At 37.6% G+C, this 10453-nt stretch overlaps 1 protein-coding gene across 1 annotated transcript; it reads left to right on the top strand.

Annotated features, from left to right (window-relative positions):
- Positions 1-2400: 2400 nt before the first annotated feature.
- On the top strand, positions 2401-7293 carry LOC121961702 (peroxisomal N(1)-acetyl-spermine/spermidine oxidase-like). The gene is made up of 10 exons (XM_042511765.2): positions 2401-2554; positions 3460-3636; positions 4184-4314; positions 4441-4628; positions 4811-4992; positions 5602-5771; positions 6448-6533; positions 6636-6754; positions 6871-7025; positions 7107-7293. The coding sequence occupies exons 1-10, from the start codon at positions 2401-2403 to the stop codon at positions 7242-7244; spliced, it is 1500 nt and encodes a 499-aa protein (XP_042367699.2). The 3' UTR covers positions 7245-7293.
- The last annotated feature ends 3160 nt before the right edge of the window (positions 7294-10453 follow it).

The raw sequence follows: 10453 nt of genomic DNA, 5'->3' as shown, positions 1-10453 counted from the left end.
CTCTGATTTAAATGCCCGCGCGCCCGGACAAGCCCACCGGAGACATTGACCAATCAGCTGCCACGGCAGTTTATGCGTCATCACGTTATAGCTGATTGAGAACAGGTATCGTAAACTTTCCATGAAGATGCATTGCAGTGACAGTTTTAATATCACTGATTAGTTTTATTTCGGGTCTTTTTTTAAATATTATATTATTAAGATAATATTTATCTTTTTGTCTTCTTTTTACCATTACTGTTATTGTATGTACCCTTGATATTTTCTCTTTTTTTCTTCTTTTTCGTTACTGAAAGCCTAACTAGGGACAGGAGTTGTAAACTAGCAATAGCCACAATCTCTATATGTGAAAAATCAGTTACTACAGCTTGTTTGTAACAAGTGAAAGTCCCTATCAAATAAACTATAGAAATACATAACATTTGGTCAAGTGCATAAAATTTCTTCCCTTTAAAAAAAAAAATATATATATATATATATATATATATATATATATATATTAAATATATTTTCTAAGTAGACTTTAAATCAGCTTCTTAATTTAACTTTATCATAAATTTAAATAGCCTACGGATCTTACTTTTTAAATGCAAAAGTTAAAATTACCCACAAATTGAAAACAAAAAAATCATGTATACATTTTTTTCTGTAACATAATTTTAAAATATAATAATAATAATAATAATAATAATAATAATAATAATAATAATAATAATAATAATAATAATAATAATAATATATATATATATCAAAAACAACTTGTCAAAACCAGCTTTCTGGGCATTTTATTGTCACAATTTACTATTTTGTTACAATATGTGGGACAGTTGCTCATTGCCTTTTCTCCTGTGTGTGTTTAAGAAATCAAACAAATTTGTTCTGGTTTGAAAGGGTTATATAGCTTATGAGAGTCATCTAAAAACAGCACAAGAAAACAGATGCCAATCCAGGTGTCAAAGGCTTAACCAAGCCGCAATAAATAAACTTTAACATGTACACTTTCCTGCCCTCTAGTGGATTTTCTTAGTACAAGATTTTGGACAGAAACAAACCAAGCCTAACAAAAACTGAATAATTTTATCAAATGTCCAGTGTGTAAGATTGAGGAGAACACTGTTTTTGAAGCAAGTGAAATGCTTTTCAATCAAGTTATTAAGTATACTATTATTATTATTAAGTATACATACGCATAAGCATACAAAGGAGTATTTGCAGTACTGTAAGGTTACAGAATGGTCACAGTTACAAAGCTTAAATTGCTACATTATAGAGCGCTCCAGGGATGATGTTTTTTTTAAGCCAACAAAGAAGCTGGCACCAACCATGGCTCCCTCATCAAAATGTCTGTGGGATTTTTCCATTGGATTCTGGACTAGTTCAGAAAATAAACTCCGGGGGCATATTTTATTTGTTTGCATTGCAGAAAATGCCCAAAAGTCAAGCTGAAAAAAGGGAGATCAGAAGTGTCGAGCAAGGGTATTTATTCTCAATTTTTGGGAACGCCTGGTTAACCAACCAGACTCTCAAGCTTCGCTGAAGGTTGTTAGCGCTCATTTCTGTAGTGGTGGTCCAAGGTCGGTCAGACATTACCACAATACTTCAGCAGGTAAGTCCAGATGACAGACATCTGTACAACTTACTAATTTAACTATACCAGATATACAGCGTTGCAGCTTCTGGGGGTCAGCGCCACATAACCTAACAAACTTGTCTGAAACTCCCTCCAAGGCGTCCTGTAGCCTAATGGTTTAGGACACTCCACTGTGCAAATATTTGTCCAGCTGTTGGGTAAAACTTTAGAAGCCCATTACTGTCAGGAGGAGGAAAAAAAATTCAATTTGTTACAACTAACAAAAATTAAAACACTAGAATACGTGGTATAAATTTATTTGGGTGAAATATTATTATTCTAAACTCAGATTTGCTTGTTTGTTTTTGTTTTTCTTTCTGACAGACACAGTCATCGCACATGATGTGTCCAAGGATCACCTGAAATTTGATTTTAAACCTGTGGGTTTGGAAGGCATGCTTTCTTTAACCCTTTGATGCTTGAGCAGTTTGGCTTGTTTTCTTAAAAAACTTGGGAAGAAGGCAGTGAGAAAAAAAAGAAAAAATACCCCCAAAATAGCAAGAAATAAGTACAAGAAAATTGCCTGAAAATTAGTTTAAAAAAAAAAAACAAGGCAAAAACAAGGCAAACAAGACTTGGAGTAGACTAACTGTGTGTGTTTAACAAACCCTCCTATAACCTCGAGGGCAGTTCTGCACTCCCTCATAACCTCAGAAACCGACATGCTTTCATCATCTCAGGTGCAGTCACTCACCGACACACACTCCCTCTCACTACAGTATTGTCAGCTGTCTGCAGAGTCAATTGTATGCATTAGTACTAATACAGCTATGTCTATGAGTGTGAACGCTAGAGTGGTTATCATAGGATGCGGAATATCAGGTATAGCAGCGGCACAACGGCTCGTTAACGCTGGATTTCGTCGCGTGCGGATACTTGAAGCTACTGCAAGAAGCGGAGGAAGAATAAAAACCTGCAGAATGGGTGAGCAACAATTTACTGTAAAATATGAAGTTGATCTGACTTAAAATAATCTTGGAAACCGATTGCCTTGAAAAGGAAGAGTAAAAGTTACTAGAAATCTTTTTATTTATGTTTACATTATGTGTAAGTGCCTACATTTAGGCAACTTAAAATTTAGCTGTATTTACTTCATTTTGTGAAGTTGTTGAAACTTAAAAAAGACAAGTGAAGTTGATCTTTCTAAGTGTTGGCAGCTTCAGTGAAAGTCTGACTTAACTTGATCATGATGGAGAGGACTTTGTCAATGATGCAAGTTCTGTTTTTCGTCCGATGTTGAAAAGTATACAAATATGATTAACTAGTATGGATCTTTCAGAATACAAAATCATAGCACAGTAAACTTGGTTTACTAAAGTTGCTAAAACTTGGAGACTTAATTTAGTTAAACTTGTCATTTTTAAGTTGCAACAACTTTACAAAATTAAGTAAACACAACTAAACTTTAGGTAAACTTAACAGTTAGATATAAAGTAAACATAATTAAGATTAGTAGTTATATTTACTTACATTTTTCAAGGCAATCAGTTTGATTTTTTTAAGGTAAAATCAACTTCAGATTTTAATGTGTAGGCCTCAGGCACCAATATCTTCCGAAGTTTCTTCTTAAAGTTGTTTATAAGAAAGGTCCTAAGAAAAATCTAAGTATGATTCACAACATGTTATTAATCCCAAAAGTTAACAACTGTGTTCTTATGATGATAATTTCACTTGTTAAAAGTTCATGTCCGTTAATTCTAATTAGGTAAATATCCTGCAAATCCCCATAAAAAGGATAAAAAAGCTAAAAAAAAAAAAAAAACCCAAACTATCACATTCCATTTTAATAACAATGCATGTCTTTTCTGCAACCACACAATATTTTGCAGGTGATAAAATCCTTGAGTTAGGGGCAAAATGGCTCCATGGACCATCCGAGCAGAATCCTGTGTTTTGTCTGGCCCGAAAATACGGGCTGCTGGATCCAGAGGCCCTCAACCCAGAGAACCAGGCCATGGTCATCAGAGAATGTCCCCCCTTTGTTTACAACGGCTTTACCAGTTCAGGTGAGCAGTCGTTTTAAAATCATCGTGGCCTGACATGATGCATTATTTTAGTTTGCATTATATTTTAGATCAGGCTGTAGTTTGGTCTTTCCTTAATATACAAAGGTTGTGTTATTCTCTGTTTTGGTTGCTAAAATTTGGTATTCATGGAGCAGATTATTTTATCTCTATAAAAAAAATAATGATTAGTGTTTTCTTAAAGACAACAGTTTTCAACCCTTTTTTAGGTTCTTCTTCCAACAAAATATGTGTTTTTGCAAACATCTCAGAACAGAACTCTCAAGTAATATAGCTAAAAGTGTATTCTGGATGTTTTCTGTACACTGGTCTAAAAGACGCAAAATAGCCCAAAATCTCAAAATTGAGCAGTGCATGAAAAACTATTTTCACCAGGGTTGTCTCGCCTTAAACATACATACGTACAACATACATACAACATATGAAACCACTGTTTTGCATTATTGTATTTAATGACACGTATCTAGTGCCATTGATTAGTGTGATCTGATGGTATTTTTCTAATCAGCACTCTGTGTGTCTTGTGCAGGTCGAAAGCTAAATACTGAGGACATTGATCCTGCTACGGAAATGTTTACCGAGTTGTTGTATGAAAGTGGAGAACTTATGATTGAAAGAGGAGATCCCTGGGCCCGTGTGGGAGATTACATACGTTCAAAGGTACGTTTCTCTCAATGACTAAACATTATAATTCTGGATTGTGCTGGAGTATCTCAGATGTTGCTGATAATAATTTACATCTTGCAGTAATAAAGAGTTTATTTTGTTGCCTGCTTTCTTGCACAGGCTAAACAACAAGCTGCAGAGAAGTGGAAAGACATTGATGCAACCAGCAGATCTCTGCGACTGTCTTTGATCAGTAACATTTTAAAGGGGGATGGTATTAATTTGGATCAAAGCATTGATGAGGTGGACCTTAGGAGCTTTTTTGCCATTTACAAGACTTTTCCTGGACTGGACTGTACATTTCCAGGGTTTGCACTCTAACATTGCTTATATTTAGTGGAGCAACTAACTATCACTTCTATAATTAATTTCATTAAGTCATTATTTACTACATTTACATGCAGTACATTACTCAGTCTGTTAATTAAATGACTGTTTCAGAATGTGGGTAAGCGATTGACTAAAAACATAATTTTCTTTTTTCATGCAGAGGCTATGAAGGTCTAATCAAAAACTTGATGTCGGAGCTCCCCAGTGGTCTAGTGACCTACAATAAACCTGTTCGCTGTGTCCACTGGAAAAACACAGAACAGAGAGAAAACCCTGTGATGATCGAGTGTGATGATGGGGAGAGGCTCGCCACTGATCACGTCATTGTCACAGTACCTCTAGGTAGACCAGACACAAACATTCACAGTTTGCTAGTAAGACTAGTAAAAAAACAAAAATAAAAAAAGTGCTGGGAAAAAAATATTTATTTCAAAGGGTTAAACAGCTTGTGTAAAGCATCTAAATGCAGCATAAGAAAACTGATGTCGATCCAGATATCAAAGGGTTAAAAGATGGGCAGGTACTTTCTATCTCAATGCGTTTGTACCTCTAAAATAGAAAACACAAGTTTTATATTGTTATATTAAGTGGAAATAACATACAATATAGCCAACAGCAAATAGGCTGTTGGTCGCTATGGTGATTTAGCAGAAACTTTAAGCTGCCTGGCAATCTCCCTCCAGCCAGCCGCCACCTTATTTGGATTTTTGCAGTTAAATGTGGAAGTATCATATAGATAAGTCCTCATATCAACATGTGTTAGAGCACACAAAAAGCAAATAAAGTAATGCCTTCAAGTAAGCTTTTTTTAAAGACAGCAACTGTATTTAAAATACAAGCAATTTAAACTGTAACAGAAAGCAGTGATTCATATTTTGTATTCTAAATACATAACTTAGATACTTGTACTCCTGATTGTAACCTTTATTCTGGTTTGCTCCATTTGTTCAGGACACCTAAAGAAGCACCAGTCAACCCTGTTCTGCCCTCCTCTCCCTCCAAACAAGTCGCATGCCATCCAAAATATAGGTTTTGGAACAAAAAATAAAATATTTATGGAATTTGATGCACCATGGTGGGATGCTGAATGTGAGGCCATCTACATGGTGTGGGAAGATGAGGTGAGACTTGCAGTCATTGAATAAAGGTGCATATTTACCGTATGTATAACTCTCCTCCTCTGTGGCTCTGCCTGCATGTCTGCAACTCCTTTTACCAAAGAGTAGCGAAAAAATCAAGAGCACTCACTCTGCAGCAAAATCTGGGGACCAAATCATTCCCAGAAGTACACTGCATAGAAAAAACCAACTCCTCAGTCGACTGAGGGGTCTCTGGCTAATGATTCAAATGTCCGACTTTCAAGGGGCAGCCTTAACAAATACAACGAAGACCGAACTTCACATAGGATATGTACAAGCGCTGAAAAACAACACCTGCTGTTTCCAGCTGGGAGAAGGAACGCTTTGGTGGACACATGGCCTTATTAACGTAAAAACCTATTCGAATTTGGTCGGGTAAGAGCAAAATGACCAACCAGTCAACCAACTGACCAGAAGTTTGCAGCCGTACAAGGATGAGCGCTTCTTTGACCAGTGGAACTCACACATCTTGAGTTAAACCCCAGTGTTGAATCAGCTGTCAAAGATTATTCTCAACCACCACAACAGAAACCCGGACCATACAATTCTGTCGAACTCTCCACCCATGTGTTTCCCAAAAAAGTTGCCACTAGTTAGTAAAGAATCAAACATGTACGATCATTTGAGCTGATCTTTTCCCTCTTTTGTCATGATTCAGGATCTCATGGTGGACCAAGTGCCAGATATGCAGAGGTCCTGGATGAGGAAGTTGGTGGCCTTCACTGTAGTCAAACCCACTGAGAGGTAAACAACCACACATGCTGTGGCTTGCCTGGCTTGTTTATGATGTATTTACGGAAAAATAACTGGTAAATACATTGATTAGGAATGCAGCCCTGTTTTTAGTTCAAGGTGCGGCCATGTTCTGTGTGGCTGGATGGCTGGGCCTGAGTCAGCGTATATGGAGACACTGTCTGACCAGGAGGTCACACACACCATCACACAACTCCTCCGCAGATTTACAGGTGAGTCTAAAGAAGACACAAGCATCACTTCCTCAGCAGGATCCTTATATTTTCTAAAAGTGTTTCTGAGCCTTTTTAGATCTGTCAGCACTCGCAGACTAACTGTGTGTATGTAGGAAACTCGACCATCACCCCGAGGAGGGTCCTGCGCTCCCAGTGGTTTCATGACCCCTGGACATGCGGATCATACAGCCACACAGAAGATGGTTGGTCAGTGCAGGACTTTCACAACATTATGGAGCCCTTACCTACGAAGGGGGCACAGTCACAGGTACAAAAACATGTTTCATTCACTCTCTTACACGGATACAATTCCCTAACCGCTAACTCACAACACTTGGGTGTGTTTCAGCCTCTGCAGGTGTTGTTTGCTGGAGAGGCTACTCATCCCAGCTGCTATGGCACTGTGCACGGAGCTTTTCTCACTGGATGGAGAGAAGCTGACAGACTCATCTCTCACCACTCCATCAGTCCAGATCAAAAATTGTAAAAGAGGGACACAAAATTTTTTTATTCCCAAAATGTAACAAATTTATACTTATCACCTATTAGATTTTAAAAGGGGAGCTCCACCAGTTTTGCACATCAAAGTCTGCCAACTTCAATGACTGAATATTTGTGTGTGTGTGTGTGTGTGTGTGTGTGTATGTATAAATATGTTAAGATTTTGCTTGAGGTAGGTTGTTTTTTCACGTGTTGTGAAAACTTACCCAGACTCTTGCAGCCACAAACTAGCTTATAGCTAAAACATTGCCATTAGCATGCATAAGAAATAAATAAAGATAGACAAGTAATAAGTGTGATTTTAGTTTGAAAACTTAACTTCAATACAAGCAATTCTATAACAAAAATAAACTAATTTTTAAAAAAAGTCATGTCTTTCTTTTCCTATAAAATTTGGATGTGAGTGCCACAGGGTGCTAATTCCTCACATGCAGAAAAAGGACTAAACTGAGCATGCGCAAAGTGAATCAGGAGGTTTGTAGCTTGTTTATAGCGTCATTACACCAATACCTACAGTTTTAAAATTGGTTTTAGGTAAGATATGTGAATTCACTTTAGTTGAAGGTACAGTTTTTTGTAAGTGTATATATAATATTACAATATCAGTGACAACATTTGAATACTTTAGTAATAGTAACTAAATTAATGGGTTTTATTACATTTTTGATCAAGTTATTTCATATTTTTCAGTAAATGGCTTTATTGGGTGCTACAAGTTCTCTAACACCTTTTGCTGCTCCAGTGGGAGCTACAGGGAAGCCTTCGACAAAGTATGAGTTGAAGCCTAAGGCCTTTTAGCTAGAGCCACACTAATTAAAGGTGGCTGGGTTTCATATAGACGTTTTAGGGAGTTTTTAGAACAATCAAAAACAACCAGTACAGTCTGGATTGATTTGCTTCCCAATAACAATGAATTATGAACTCAATGGCAAACCTAGAGAAGTGTCAATGTCTCGTCTCCTCATTGACATATGTACATACTGTAGCAAAGAGCGCTGGGAGCATCTGTCTTTGTGATTGTTCATGTTAATAGTGTGTTCTGCCCAAATCACATTAGCATCATCTAATGGTTAGAATTTATACTTTAGTCGGTCTAAAATCAGAGCATTTTAAGTGGGAGGTTACTGATCACTGATTTTAGGCAGTTTTCATTTCCAGTTTGCATTCCCAAATTTAGCAGACCAAATGCAGATCTGAGGTTTCATTTGATCTACTTTGAAAAATGGTTCTTTGACTATTATCTGAGGAACAGGGTAGATAAAGAGGACTGCTGCTGCTGAGTATGCAATATTTAGATTTTTTTCTACAAAAGCCGCTTAAGGTGTAGTTGAGTAAAAAGTGTAAAAGGCAAGGAAAGGTCAACAAAGGCTGTTGGCAACTTTGGGGGTGAAATCATTGATTAGTTCCTTGAGATTCTTTTTACAAGAAAGTATTTCTGACAGATGGAGTGCAATTCACCAAAAGGGGAAATGATATCTTTGTAACCAGCATCCACTGTGTCCTGATGGGACTCGGTTATCTTTCACATCCCATATTTGATAATTAACCACCTCTTTGGTCATTAAATGGGTAAATATTGTTAATTAATGACCATAAGTCTAACAAAAGTTGTCATTGTCACTCTGTTGTTTGTGTAAATTTGTCATATTAGAGTTGCTGAAGCCTCCCAAAAATCTAAAAGAGCTACTTATCATTTGGAAATACATTTTCTAAATATCATCATAAAACCCATGTTTGTTGTGAATAGTATATACATACATTACAGAATATTAAACTGACAGCAGCGTACCTGGATCCAAGGCAGACCAGCAGCTTGAACTTCCCATCCTTGCAGGTGTTCCTGGAGGTTGAGTTGATGGCGCTGTCGAGCGACAGAGTGATTGACAGATCATCCCCAGCAGCTCCGCGGTCTCCTGAAGTCTCCCATGTGGTCAGCTGACTCCATGAAAGTAACAGCTTTCTCTGCAGTAGATACTGCAATAACGGCTGTGCAAAAAGAAAAACTCTGAAACACTTAACCTTCACTCTCAATAGGGCACACACTTAGGAATTTATTTTACACTAACATTTTCCATCAACAGTAATTGGATATCCACTTTAAACAAAGTTCTACTTTGACAATTTTACATACTTCGTGGCAGGCCTCTTTGAGCCAACATCACAAAAAAAGCCTGGCAAAACTTCAGACTTCAGGGAGCACAAACTCTGGACCCTGGCCTGCACAGAGACAAACACAAGAGAAAAAAGAGATCATTTTGATATTCATATACAGTATTCACTTAGATCTCTCATACACTCCATACCTGCACAAACAGAGACACACAACAAGAATAAGAGCCAGCAGTGTTTACTGCACATGCTCAAATAAACCACAGAGTGAGGAGGCACTCTCAGACACCTGCCTTCAATCAGACCTGACTCAGCCATTGGTTAACAATTAACGTGACGTTAACGTCCCCACAAACACGCACAAAAACACTAACTAACTAAACAGTGTCAATTAGTGTGAAGCCAAATCAGCGTTAGGCTGAATATTCAAGGTCTATTCTGATAAAATAACAGAGTTAAATCAAGGAAAGAGCCTCCTATTCAAGAATCGAACCAAAGCTGAATCCTTGCCACTAGACAATTGGGGAGCCAAGGAGGAAGAATGATGTGAGCTTAAAGTAAGCGATTTGCAATTTGTGGAACATTTCTTACCAAGTTGGTTATTGCCATTTGCTCAGAGTTCAAATGTTTAAATACTTGTAAAAGGCGTCTGAAAGCAGCACAAGAAAAGTGATGTTGATACAAGTTTCAAAGGGTTGACATGTCACTTCATGTCACTTCAGCATGGCCTGACTGGGAATCGAACCACAGCCACAGCTGTGGAGGTGTTGAATCCTAGCCCCTAGTTTCTATCAGGAAGCTCTGACAACAAGGAAGAATTATATGGATCTACATTAAGCGATGAATGCCCTTTCACAAAATTTGCTTATGTAACTAAATAAAAGGCATTTTGTGTCACATTAGCATTCCCTGACCAGCAAGTGAATCCACGCCACGGCAGTGAGAGCCACTTTAAACTGCAGGTGAAGCTTCCCAGAAAGCTTAACAGCTCAGAGGTTGACCAAGTGCTGAGGTGACATCTCTGTCCCATTTAGAGCCAAACTAGAGCACCCACTTCAGTGGAAAGAAACCTCACCAGTGTCTCTA

Source organism: Plectropomus leopardus, chromosome 22 (genome assembly GCF_026936395.1).
Source record: "Plectropomus leopardus strain MGB_pleo_1.0 chromosome 22, ASM2693639v1, whole genome shotgun sequence".
Taxonomy (NCBI): domain Eukaryota; kingdom Metazoa; phylum Chordata; class Actinopteri; order Perciformes; family Serranidae; genus Plectropomus; species Plectropomus leopardus.
The sequence above is the reverse complement of the archived record's forward strand: the minus strand, read 5'-3'. Positions and strand labels throughout refer to the sequence as shown.